Genomic DNA, 14,115 nt, shown 5'->3' with positions numbered 1-14,115 from the left:
AGAAAGAGTGAATTGTAATCAGTAGAACAAACAAATGAAACTCAAGCTCCATGAAAAAATATATACATTTAAAATGGTAACGTGTCCTTTATTGGCTAATACTAGTTAAGTATTATTCATAGAAAAATTTCTTACTAATAATCTCATATTTATATTATAAATATAATTATTTGAACATTAATCAAGTAATTTGTTTTGTTCCATCTCTTTTGTTCCATCCATAACTTTACCTTTGCTTCAATGCGCAACCTTCTTCCATCAACAATGAATGGTTTCTTGGTAAATTCATCGTAAGTGTACTGCCATTCACATGTTAACTGTCCAAACGTACCTCTTGTCACAAACAATATGCCACTGTGTACAAACACAAGACAAATAATTAAAACAAATACAATCATAAAACTATTTTTTTTTTTGAGAAAAATGTTTAAGCCTTCAATGTCATATAACACGCAGTTTAAAATTCTCTCAATTTCAGTCTTTTTTTTTAATCTTAGCATTTTCCCGCAAGTGTAGAGTCTACTTTTATTTGGCTCAACCAAAAAAATGATTAAAAAATGAAGCCTGGTGGCAATTAAAATTGCTACACATACTTCATCTTTAACTTCCAGTTCTATCCACTGTATTTAATTCCAAATTCACTTTCATGTTTAGAAAATAATTTTGTCCATCACAAAATTATTTTTACTCTTATTTAAAGTAAATTGAGCACTAATTACAATCCAGATGTTCATAACAACTGTAATTTTAATGGCTGGAAATCTTTTATTCCTTTCATCACTTCTCTCCCCTACCTTCTCCCATCTTTGGCATAGAAGCCTTGAAGACAAGAACTACCTTTCTACTCACATTTCTAAGTTGTTCTGGGAACCATTTTGATTAAACATAAATGCTTTTGGTTTAGAATAAGAAAGTAATACTGGAGGAATCTTACCTTTTTGTAACCATTAATAAATCTGTATTATTAACCATTGCATGTGTAAAGTATCGCAGTTTTGCAAATCTTCCATTTTCAATATTCTAAAAGAAAAAAAAAGTTGTAGAGTTCCCTAGAATATAGCATCTTAATTTTGAGGAAAAGATTTATATTGCATCAGATAATATTAAAACTTTATACAAATATGGATGAACTTCATACTTTTAGTACTCTGAACATCTATTATGAGCAAGCAGCTATCCTATGCAAAATGGCATTGTTTCAAAAATAATGAATGGACTACATCTTGAGACTATTGGAAGACTTAAAAGCTGTATTTTTCAGGTTATATGAATTTTAAACCATAAAGGTATCTTGAATTAACCCAACATTATTCAAAATAAAAAACAGATTCCATTCTTCTTTTGGGTAGGCTCTCATACCAAAGGAAACAAAAGGAAAATAAATGTAAGGATCCTATGCTTTCATACCTTTGTTTCCAAAAGTATATGTTTAAACTCACTAAACAGTGAATTGTATGCAATGAATTGTACCTTAATTCTTAAGTTATTAAGGTAATTTGCTCATTATATTCAGGAATAATAACAACAACAACAAACACCCTCTGTGTTGAGTATAATGCTGTCTCCCATTAGTTCTACATACAAAATTATTATTTTTATCAATGAATCATTATCCATCCCTCAAGTCACACAGTATCCTGAGCTTAAAGATATATTACATTGTGTAAAAATTTAATTAAAGCAATGTATTCACAGCAGTTGAATCATAAAAAAATGGTAATGAATAGTGAAAGGCATATGGCATGGTGAAAGCATCAACATAAGGGCTGCATGCACAAGCCTAGCAAAAGAATTCAGGAAGCAGCCATGAAAAGAGCTGATTTAATATTATTGCTAGTGAGCTTCCAAATAGATCTTGTAGGTTTATCTTGAGAACTAGATAGATTTGTAGTATAGTCAGAATGCCTGGCCCCAAACCATTCAGGAATTTAAAGCACTAAGACATAGTTCTGAAAAGTCCATGCAATAGTAAACCTAATACAAAGTAGGTAATATCCTGGCCCTAAGATAAAACAAGGAATTGTACTCTTCATAAGTCAGAGCTTGTGAATCATCAAAAGATCAGTATGTATGAATACAATAATCTAATCTAAACATAGCCAGATCATCTGTGACTTTAGGAAACATGCTTTCTTTGGATAAGATTAAAGCTGTGCCATCAATCTGATCAGATCAAAGGGGTTGCTATCTACACAATTTGATTAACTAAAGTAATAAATATAAAAATACCCCCAAATATGAATGAGATATTTGGGATGGGGAAGAGGAGTATATATCCGGAATCAGTGATACATCTATCTAGATCTGATTTTCCCCAACCTTTTACCAGAACTATTTCAATGTTCCACATATTTTATTTACATAATATACTTAATGAATTGCTTCAAATCCTAACATATCTTCTTAAACGTTATTACTACTATATTTTTTTTACATGGGCGAAACAACAGTAGAGGACTATCGTTGTGGTCCGCCAGCAGCCTGCGGAAATGGCAGCAGAATCGGACAGTGGGGAAGAACATGGGCCAGTCCGGGGAGGACTCAGACAATGGTCCTGAGTCTGATACAGAGATGGGGCCAGGGCCATCTGGAAGTTATGTGCTGACTCCAGAGCCTCCAGAATCTGACAGCAGTGAAGCAGAGAAACAAGGGGACCCTGTTCCTAGTGCGCGTGTGCTCAGAGCTGCCAGAAGGCAAGAGCAGCTAAGACAAAAGGAGCGACTCGGGAGTAAGGCTTGAAGGTGATTGCCCCTCCCATAAGATATAAAGGAAGTGCAATGGGACAGGAACCTTTGCAGGAAGCAACGTCGTTCACTCTGTTTGGATTAAACCTTTGTGTGGACTTTGTACATTTGACTTTTTACAGTTAATTTGGCACTTTAGTTGTTGGCAGCAATTCAAAGGACATAAAGGTGGGTACTTATCTCAAGAGACTGTTCAGGACTCATTACAGACTAGGAATGAACATAATTACCAGGCTGAAATAAAACAGGAGTTGTTTGGACTAAGTTGTGCTTAATTATGATCTCAGGAAGCCTTGGTCAGAACAACTATAATGACCATCTTCCATCTCACATCCAATATTTTTTAAAGTGCAATCATCTCCAATTACATATTTTTTTTTTAAATGTACTTCTAAAAATGTACACATAGAAGGATGATAGGAAACTGATTTTAATATATTAAGGAAAATGTCCAGGTAAAATAATTGGATGTATCAATATAATTATTACAAGTTGAACTCAACTCAAGGAGATTTCCCTCAAAATTCACATTACAATTTTTTTTGGAAATGTATATGCTGCTTTCCTCAAAGACGTGTATTTTTACTGCCAGAAAAACAGAGAGACAGACTCTTGTAAGATTTTCTGCATGAGGGACTAAAATCATTAGAACTGCTTTTGATACTTTTTGATATAGCTTCATTTTTGCTCTGCAAATTTTGCAGCTAACCTTTTTTTAGGATATGCTCTCTTTTATATTTTCAAACTGGGTTAAATGAATTGGAACTATATACTTAATATGGTGAATAGCTGCTGTTCCATCAAACAATTGACAGGAGCTCTGCAAAGACACCAAACATAGCAGATCCCTTACCTGAGGAGCCTTGGTTATTATTTTATAAATAAAGATCTGTCTTAGCGAACCCACTCACCTTTTCCCTGTTTGGCACTGAATGTACTGTAATTTATTGATTTATCTACAAATACACATATGCATCTAATGTAACATTAATAAGTTCAGAAATTATCTACCAATCTGATATTACATATATTCAATGTCCCCTTTGAAAATGAAAATCCAACTGAAAAATTCCACTGTAGTGCTGGTTGCCTGTAAAATAAAAGAAACACTTGCCCTATAAAATAAAATAAAATAAAATAAAATAAAATAAATGTCCTGTTTTATGGGATAACATATTTTCCCTGAATGAAACCATTTATCAATAAACAGTTATGTTAGCTGCAAAAGGGATCCTGTAAAGTTACCTGCTATGGCAGATCTCCAAATACTGTACACGCAGGCCTCTGAAGTTAGCTGCTAGGACAATCAGATCACCAGAGGGTTTGTAACTTTGTGCTTGCTCCTTAATACGCATATAAGTATAGATTTTCTTACAATTACAGTATATCCTTAAAAGTCAGGGAACTGTCTTTGTCTTATCATATTTTACTGTTAAATTTCTATCTTGCATTATAGCAGCTTTTTCTAAACACTTAATTTTTTGAAACTCTATATGAATAGATAATAACATCAAGACTTAAAGGAAATATTATCACTGTGGCCCATCTGCTTGACCTCTCTCTTTGGATTGAATTGTTACACCAATTGGAAGAACTGAAAAAAAAAGTGGAAATCAATACTTCTTTCTCTTAGTTTTGGCAAAGCTACTATTAGCATATAAGGATTGTACAAATAGTACAGTAAAAATGTATAGTCTGGAAGCTCTCTCAGCTATATTCTTAGACACTACCAAAAAATAGACCACAGCCCAGTCTAAAGCATAACAATGTTGTGCAATCCCTAAGGGTAAGGGGAAATGTTATGAATATTATAAATTTTGTGCTTTAGAGAATCCCATTCTCTGCATGGTTCCATCTCTACTGCTTTTAAAAATATTAAGACCTCAGAGATATATAAACCCATCCACTTTGTTTTAAAGGAAAATGACCATCCAATATGCAAAAGAGTTAATTTTTGGATTTAAAAAATTCCAAGCTATATTTCAACTTCAAAGACACTAGCAGATCCCTTACCTGCGGAGTCTTGGTGTTCTCTGAGCTTTGTTGTTTGCTTAGAGACATTCTGACTAGGTAACATCAGTGCTAGTGAGTGTGGGTTTGCTCCCTGTTTGTATATAGTAGCTTGCCCTGCCGGTGTTGATGTGTGCATGGTTTTCTCCTTAGCAGTTCCTTGATTAGAGTATTGTTTTCTTAAAAATTTGTCTTCTTAAGTAAACCAAAAGACCCAGTAGTGCAAAAGGAAAAATCAGGGTTCATCTACATCACACAGTATGAAGACTACAACAGCGACCATATACAGACAGGTAGGCAGAAGACTAGTGGAGTGCTGAAAACTCCTTAAACTCACAACACACAGAGTCAACCATAGTTGCAATTGGAAAACTGACCATTCGAGAACAAGCTAAATCTAAACACACTAGAAATTCCTGGAAGCTTGACATTCCGAAAAATCAGCCACCAATAGACACATAGAGATAAACCACATTTACATACCAGTCAGAGAATAAAACAGTAAGAAGGGAACAAAAGGACAAAACCACATCCTCTGCAGCAGCAAATACCAAGATAAGCAGGGATTAACACCAGACAAGAAGCAAGCAAGCAAACAGAAAACAATACTCTATTCAACTAACTACCAAAAGGAATATCCCCTCCCCCCCCCCCAAAAAAAAATCACTGGCAGGGAAAGCTACTACAGGTAATTGTCAGGTTATGACATGTCACTTAGCTACCTTAAGGCCTGCACAAGATCCAGTGCAAAAGGATTTGCAAAAGGAGAGGACTTCCCTCTGCAAAGCCTTTTGCCGCAGATCTGGTACAGAATTGTTCACAGAGAACAGAGACCTAAAGTACTGTAGTGCGAGACCACGCAAGATAAGTTACGCGAGATCTTGTGTTACTGATCTTTCATGTTTTTGAAAGCTTTTTGGGGTGATCTGGAATGGTGCAAAAAGTGCTTGACTGGGGACTAGAATGGCATGAAAAGCATTTGCAAGCTGATAGGAGGCTTGAAACAATGTTATTTCACTGCCCGAAAATCTCGGCAGCTTGCAAATGCTTTTTAAACTGAGACTAGAAGGAAACCATGGCAGAGAGGATGGATAGGAGCCAGCTCACTAGATCTTCACAAGGTAAGTAACCTGGGCATGACAGGATGGGGGGAGGGAGCAATTGTGGGGACTCCAGGGGAGGGGAGGCCTTGGGTGGTCTGAAGCAGGTGGCCTGTTCCATCGCTAGCCCCCCCCCCATGGTCTTCCTCACCTTGAGATACCTCATGTGTACTTAACAACCTGTGCAGTCGATGAGTGTGGGCAAAAACAGTGACTGATCCAGTTTGTTTGACATAAATCACTCCAACAAATCTTTGGGTTACAAATGTAATTGGTAGGCTCCATTACATTCGTAACTCGAGGACTACCAGTATATAAACAGAAAAACCCAAAACACACACACACTAGCAATGATATTGTTACCTAGTCAGATAATGAAATGTTTGCAAGGAAACAATCAAGCTCAGAGAGTGCCAAAGACTCCATAGTTCAACCCTGATATATGTTATCCATACATCGTTTTTACTGGAATGAGTTCAAGTAAAATTCTCCATTATATTGTTCCAACTTCTTATTTTCATCCTGTTCATGGCAAGAAAGTTTTAAACACTACATTGCATTGTATTAATCCCACAATACTGGAAATCTCCAGCCATTAATGGATGTGAATGGTAAGCTGCCCAGAATCATTGATTGAGATGGGCCGCTATAGAAATTGAATGAATGAATAATTCAGTTGTAATTTGTGTCCCAGTCATTTCCGAAGTTACCTAATATGTATAATCAGAAACCAAATCTAATTGACATAAAGGTTTGAGGAATAATAAATACGTTGTGCTCTCATTGGATTTCTACTTTTGTAATATTCATAGAATCAGAATTCCTCCCTCCCCCCAACCCTAAACAATTTCTACTCATATAGCTGATCTTAAGAAAATATTTATTTATTACGTCATTCAGAAGGATAAATGACTCTTGGATAATGAAGCCATAGAGTAAGAGAAGGCACCTACCCTACTTTTATTTATGATGCTTATGAATTCATCAAAAATCATATTTTATTTGTCCATATATCTAAAGTGAGATACAACTATCCATTATATAGTTTGACTTAGACTTGTCGTCGTCACAAAATAGAGATAAAGCACTGCTACATAAATTTGCCACTTCTTTTCTTAGTGCTAAGTTTCTGAAAAAAATAAAATTTATATGGACTAACAAAAGACTCAGGTTAGGTTTGAGAAAAAAAAATGCACTTCTTTTCTTTCTTTCTTTTAAAAAAACCTCTCAATAGTAGTAGGTCCAGAGATCTGTTTTTGTTTATCAATAAACCCAATATTTCAACAGAAAAATATAGGCCATTTGGCTTGCAAAACTGAAAAATTATTCCAGATCAGTGAGTATATTACAAATATGATTGTTGGAAACATTTTGGCTGTATTCTCGAAGATCCTATCTCAGAAATAATCCATTGCAAATCCAAGTTCATTTCCTGTTTTCTGATAAAAAATAAGCTCATGGTTATGACTTTTAAAGCTATAATTTCCTAAGAAAATTGCATTTTAATAGCATTGTAATTGTAATGTAAATGAGGACCCAGAGTGTTGGGAGCAACTTGTTGAAATTGTAAATTGCCCAGAGAGTGCTGTAAAGCACTAAGGGGCAGTATACAAGTCTAAGTGCTATGCTATTGTAATTACTAATACATATACATGTAAATGAAACTGTCTAATAAACCACTGAATTTAAAACTATTATATAATTCCAAGATGGCCCTTGGATCATCACTGTCAGATGAAATGGAAATAGCCATATATAAACTTCTACATATACTTTTTAAAGAAAACAACAGTAAGGAAAAAACCACCAATTTAAGTCTTTTATACTTTAGCTACCAACATCAAGTTTAGAATGGAGTGGATTTCTTAGTCTAGATCGGGGGTGTCAAACTCAAGGCCCATGGGCCTGGAAATATCAAGGGATTGGCCTGCGGTGACTCTGGCACCTAAAACAGGCCACATGCAGCCCCCTGCGCCTCGTTTTCACCCTCCATGGCCTCCTGCAGCACTCTGCCGACTGAAACTGGGCTGAAAAAATGGGCCCAAAATTGATCTGAAAAATGAGCCACGTGGTCTGTTTTTGGCCGACAGGAGGGCTGTGTGTGGGCTTCCTGCACTCCGTTTTGGCCTGCATGGTGCTGCAGGAGGCATCTGTCCAACCCCCTGCTGCCACCCTCCCTTGCCGCCGGTCCACAGAAGAGAACTACAATGCTAATCCAGCCCTCAAAGAAATCCAGTTTTACACCCCTGTTCTAGATTCATTTAGAAACAGATCACAGAATAGATCCTATGTAGAATTATTAAAATAATCTTTGAATATTCTTAATTTTCTTCTGTTGGCAAGAAGCAAATTTGCAAATGGAAAATTGGCTCATTGGTAATATAGTTTTTACTGATTGGCCATCCAAATATTTCAAATTTTTATTATTTCTGTATATACTTACATTCAGGCCATTATTAAGAGTTCTTTTTAATCAGAGAAATAAAAGACTTCTATTCGCTCTACTTTTAATAAGATAAATTTAAAATAAATGAAAATATAAAAGCAAAAATATGGTAAAGTCTCTAAGGATGAAAGTGTGTAAGACATAAAGGTATCTTTATAAATAAATCAATATTGATAGATTAAACTATTCCATTAAAAATTTAGAAGGGAGAGAAGGCTAAGTAAAATGGTGTGAAAATTTGAACAGAAGAAATCAATCTTTTCTTATATAGACTTATTTATTGTTATTACAGAATAAAGACAATATACCTAAAAAGAATATAAGACAATATTAACATCCACAATGTATGTGAGAACACAAGACACTGTATTCATATATAAAAGGAAATTTTCTAAAAAATGCACAAATGATTTAAAACATCAAATTAAAATAAAGGAATGGAAAATACAGTACTTTAACAAGGACTACATAATCTTCTGACATTATTTTCGATTAAGTAATTATCACAAGATTATGGTCAATGTCAAACAATGTTTCAGTGTGACAATTGAAATATAAACAAGTTAAATAACAAATTCTTTTAATTTATGTTGCTGATTAGAATATACTTTAAAATTTACATGTAAAACACAATTTTATAACAATTATTGGATTATTTTCTCTGGCAGTCTCATAAAAGAAATATAACATTCAGCTGTTGCAATTCAACAAGTAAGGCATACATTATTATCCTAACTGTTATCATCAACATCATTAACATCATCATCATCATCACTACCACTAATATGGCACAAAGTCCATTTCCTGTAGGCCTGTCTTTTCTGTAAGCATGAGTAAGAGAAGAAAGAAGCAGAAGAGTTAGTTGATGCTAGTTAATTTGGGTTGAAACTTTAAATGCAAGAGAATGAAAGAATAAAATTAAAGATGAGATGTAGCTTTTGAATTATAGCATGCAGAAGAAAAACACTAATCAATGGAGTATGTTAATCCTATATTTCAACCTCTTATTCAACCAACTATTTAAAGATGTCCTAAGATTTTTTTGAATTTAAAAAGCACAAGCTAAAATGGCTCATGGCTATGTAAAGTAAAATAATTTACATTTTGTATATCAGTGAACTTATAAATTTTATAACTAAAGCATAAAACGGAAAACCTTGAAAAAAGATAACTTGTGATCCAAACAGCTTTGCTCTTGTTTTCAATAGATTTCCTTCTTTCCTTGGAATGTAATGTAACTCCCTGGAGGCATACCAGATTTATGGATCATGGTGCCAACTACTCAGAGCTAAAATTAAAATTTGTAAATAAATTGGAACATACTATAATTGCAATTCACGAATACTGTTTAACTGACTGTATACTAATATTTCTAGCCTAATTTGTACAGATTTAGACAGCAGGATGTGAAATGAGTGATTATGTTATCTTGCTGAACTAGATACGAGGAAAAGTAGAGCAGTTGCTTGGAAGGCAGTCAAGGTGTTTTTATTTTTATTGTTACTGATATGAGGCTAGAACTTCAAAGCTTCAGCTTAGTTCAAATTTCTACAATTTTTGGAAGAATCTACTCAATCCAGTTATTAGGCTATTTAAAAGTTATACTTACTGTTCTAACTTATACATAATTTAAGAAGTAAACAGTTACTATACTCATGTTATTGACATATTTCTTTCCTCACTCTGAAGACAACTTCAATAGGAAAAACAAATTAAAAATTTCCATAAAATATTGAAAATAACTGACAAGAGTCATTTAATATGTTATAGTATAAATTCCTCATTTTTTCCTGAATTTTATAAGCAATAATTACTATTCCAAAGTACAAAAGGTACTATTACTACCTTTTGTAACATTTATTACAAATCTTAAAATAAAAAAGTATAACAAGAACATTTGGTTAAATGCATTAAGTTTATTTTAAAAATTATTTATCATTGTTTCTTGTTTTGCAAAAAGCCACTATTTTAAACTTAAAGCTTTTTTTGGGGGGTGGGGGGGAATTCTAATAAGAGTTTTTTATTTTAACCATCACCAGAAAACATTTTATTTATAGCCCTGCATATATACATTCTTTACAATCATTTGTCCTAGGCATGGTGTACTGTCTTTTAGATAAATTATTGCTATTTTGGCTATTGTTGTATTTTTTTATTTTTTTCACCAAAAGAAATGGAATATATAAAATCATTTCATTAAAAACAGATTTCTAAATCAGTTCTTTTGAAAACAGAAAATATAAGAAAAATAAATTTATATAGCTAAACTTAGCATTTGAAAAATTCCTCTAAGTTACTAAAAATGTAAAACTCTCTAGATTAAAAATTCTATTTAAAAATATGTAAAATAAAACAAAACTAAGTCATAATAAAACTTTAATTTTGTTCAAAATGAGATTTTAGGTGTTCAGCTACATATTGAAATTATGTTTATCAACCATTTCAACTCAATTTCTAAGTTTGCAGATATATTTTCTTATATTAGATTTAATATATTAACTTAAAAATAAATATTCTATATAGATTGAATTACAGTTCATCTAGTTAAAAAAAGAACATGTCTCAAATGTTCCAAACAAATGGCTCCGTGCATGTGGAAAGGGGGCTAGCAGGAAGGAAAATATCCAAGCCAGGAAGAAAATTATGTATAAGGGGGTTTAATAATCTCCTGACTTTGCAAAAGATCAGATGTATTTTCACACAATAAAACTGTGTTGGCTATTATTTTTGAAAAAAATGAATATAGATTTTAAATCCTTGTATCTAAAGAGCCACGTCCTTCTGAGGTGGGTAAAATGAGGAGCCAAATTGTTGGCGACAATATGCTGACTCTGTAAACCACTTAGAAAAGACTTTAAAAGCACTGTAAAGCGGTATGTAAGTCTAAGTGCTAGTGCTAAAGGAAATCTTTTCACTACCTGAACCAAGTGGCACGTTATCATATTCTTGTAATTATCATTCAAAATGTGATTCAAATTTATGGTAAGTTAAAAAAAATGCAGTGTTAAAATCACTCTACTTCTATAAAGATAAAAATATATTCAAATAAATAATGTATAATCTGTTATATTAAATATGTTATATTTTTGGCTGTTTACTCTCTTCACCTGTAACATTTGACTTCCAGCACCATCTCTTAATCTGTACGGTCTAATGACTCCATCGTCCCCAAAGAAGCGTGGAGGACGCAGGCTTATGACATCTTCAGAAGCATTTGTAGCTCTGAAATTACAAGTTTAATGGTTATGCACTTAGAGAGAATATTGGCATTCAAGCTGTAAATAAGATTACATAAAGACTTCCCCCATATATTTCTCTGAACAGTACTATTTAATAAATACGTTACAATTGTACACTGATATGCAGATGCAGCAACTTTTAACAAAACAGCTCTTGTGTCCAGTAAATTTCATGATATAAATTTCATGGTGGGTTGCTTTAAAAATGAAAAATTTTAAGCCACAGGTTTGCTCTTTGTTTTGTCTTTGGATGGCCAATGAAGCACCCCTATGTAATAAAAATTTTTACAACCATGGGGGCACTGCAGTTCTGTCACACCTGCATATCTCTCCCATCTTTAGGACAACCAGCACAGCGACATTTGGACCAGCCTCACTTTCAACCCTAACATTGCCACTGCCATTGAGAAATAACACTATGCATATATGAACCTTGGGGAATGTGGCGATTGCCTCATTGCTCAGGGCTCTACAAGATCTACTGCATATTGCTTACATTCAGGCATTTTTCTCCTGCTGTTGAGAGGCCCATATTTAGATATGCATTTACTTTGAAAAATGTTTTATGACATTTTGTATTGTATCATGAACTATTTAATAATAATTTTATGTCATAAAATGTTTGATAAAAATTGCCAAATGTCAATTCCATGGGAGTCATGGATTCTAGATTTTGGAAACATTCTGTAGTTTAGCCGATTTGAGATATCTTTGTTCAAAAAGATAGTTCTTGACTTATGACTATAATTGGGACAGGAATTTTTTTATCATAAATTATTACTGTTTTAAGTCAAATTGAACCAACTTTTACAACCATTTTACAGCAGTCAGAAAGAAAAATCCATCTTCTCCAATGGGAGCTGTTTTGCCAAAAATGGGGGAGGGAAGAGTTACAAATTGCAAGCATGTGACTGCAACATGCTGCAAATGGTTGTAAAATGCAACCCTATTTTACACATTGCCCAAATTGCAATCAAGTAATGGTGGGTGTGGTGTGATGATTTTAAGTGTAAGTACAGATCATAAGTCACTTTTCCCAGGGTGCTGTAACTTTGAACCATCCTTAAATGAACTGTCATAAGTTGAGGACTACCTGTTGTTTCACTATAATGCACTGCTTTGCCCAGGTAAAGATTACGAAAACAAGAGTTTTAGTAGCATAGAGATGAGAATTATTTGCATTTCAGATACTGAAAATATTTGAAGATAATTGACAAAATTTATAGAGAAACAATTAGACATTATTTTAGCCTTGCCTTTTAATTCCTTGAAAAGTGCTGCTAGCCATATCTATTATTCCTCCGGTAGGTCTTGCTACTGCTCCTACTAATCCTTTCCCAACTCCTTTGAAGAAACCTGCTGCTCCTTCCTTTTGGGCTCCTTGAAGAAAAAGCAACAACATTTAAAGGAAGCATTAAATAAAAATCTATACACAAATTTATCAAAAGTTATATTCAAAGTTATTGTACCAATTTTTTTTACTGAAAAAAAATCAAGGAACATTAATAAAATTTTCCTTCCCACATGGCTTTCAAAAGGCAAATCAGATTGAGAGCAAAACATCTGAGTTTCTGACTACAGCCTTCTAAAAGAAAAAAATGGGAGAAATAGCTACACAGTAGCAGTAGAAGACATAATAAACATGATAAAATGTGAATAGTTTTTCCTATTTATGAAGACAACCAGTAGATGAAAAAACAATTCCCTTGCAGGCTGCCCATATCCAGTCAACAGCAAAGTTGTTACAAATGAATCCCGATTAAAAAATTGATAATTTGCAGTATTTTCTTTCATAGGAGAGAAATATATGTTATTAACTTCTATGATATGAAACACTTAATGAATTTTTTTCATTTTATGAATAGTAACTTACCTCTTATTGGCTTAGTTACTATTCCTGTTATACCACTGACAAAACCCTGTGAACAGAGATAAATATTTCATTTTCCACCTGAAATGGAATGCATATTTTAAATATTTTCTATGTTAAAATTTATAAATGAATTATACTAGGCAAAGTATTGAATCATAAAAAGTAGTTAATTTATATTTCCTGTATCTATATAAGTTGTCAATCTAAATCACAATCCACTTTACCATTAAAAAAATTAAATAAAAGGAGACAGTAAGATATGAATGACCTGCCCCTAGTTTGGTTTAGTTTACTTTATTGTCACTGCACCTCATACAATGAAATCAAGCACCATCTTCAGTTCATATCATGACCATGAAAATTAACACAAACACACACCCTTCACACTCCACACACTGAACCGAAAACCCCCGACACCGCACCAACACTGCACTATAATAGTAGAATCTATTAATCTTACAATATACTACTCTTGAAGCCATTCTAAATATTCAAATATATATTTCTTACAGATACTAAGCCTTTTCCTCCACGAGTAAAGCCCTCCTTCAGGCCAGCAGGTTGCTTATTCATTGCTTCTCGTCGTTTCTGCTGATAATCGTCATCAAAAGTTATTGCTGCTACTCCTTTAGCCATAGCACCAGTTATTCTTGAAGCAGCACCAGCTAGTCCACCTATTATGGTATTACAAAAGAGAATTTTT

General features: G+C 33.6%; 1 protein-coding gene across 2 annotated transcripts in view; it reads right to left on the bottom strand.

Annotated features, from left to right (window-relative positions):
* VPS13A (vacuolar protein sorting 13 homolog A) overlaps positions 1-14,115 on the bottom strand; it is a 125,825-nt gene that overhangs the window by 3,827 nt on the left and 107,883 nt on the right. Inside the window, exons 65-70 of one of the 2 annotated variants that reach the window (XM_026703826.2) lie at positions 13,923-14,086; positions 13,413-13,458; positions 12,796-12,919; positions 11,408-11,522; positions 935-1,020; positions 231-354 (exon numbers count right to left, since the gene is read on the bottom strand). In XM_026703826.2, the coding sequence (XP_026559611.2) occupies positions 231-354; positions 935-1,020; positions 11,408-11,522; positions 12,796-12,919; positions 13,413-13,458; positions 13,923-14,086 (659 nt within the window). Of the gene's footprint in view, positions 1-230; positions 355-934; positions 1,021-9,469; positions 9,589-11,407; positions 11,523-12,795; positions 12,920-13,412; positions 13,459-13,922; positions 14,087-14,115 lie in introns of those variants that run through there. The other variant, XM_026703828.2, reaches the window with a different exon arrangement.

The sequence above is a fragment of the Pseudonaja textilis genome, chromosome 2 (assembly GCF_049901715.1).
Source record: "Pseudonaja textilis isolate UNSWEBS1 chromosome 2, rPseTex1.2, whole genome shotgun sequence".
Classification (NCBI taxonomy): domain Eukaryota; kingdom Metazoa; phylum Chordata; class Lepidosauria; order Squamata; family Elapidae; genus Pseudonaja; species Pseudonaja textilis.
This window is presented reverse-complemented; position numbering and strand designations above follow the sequence as displayed.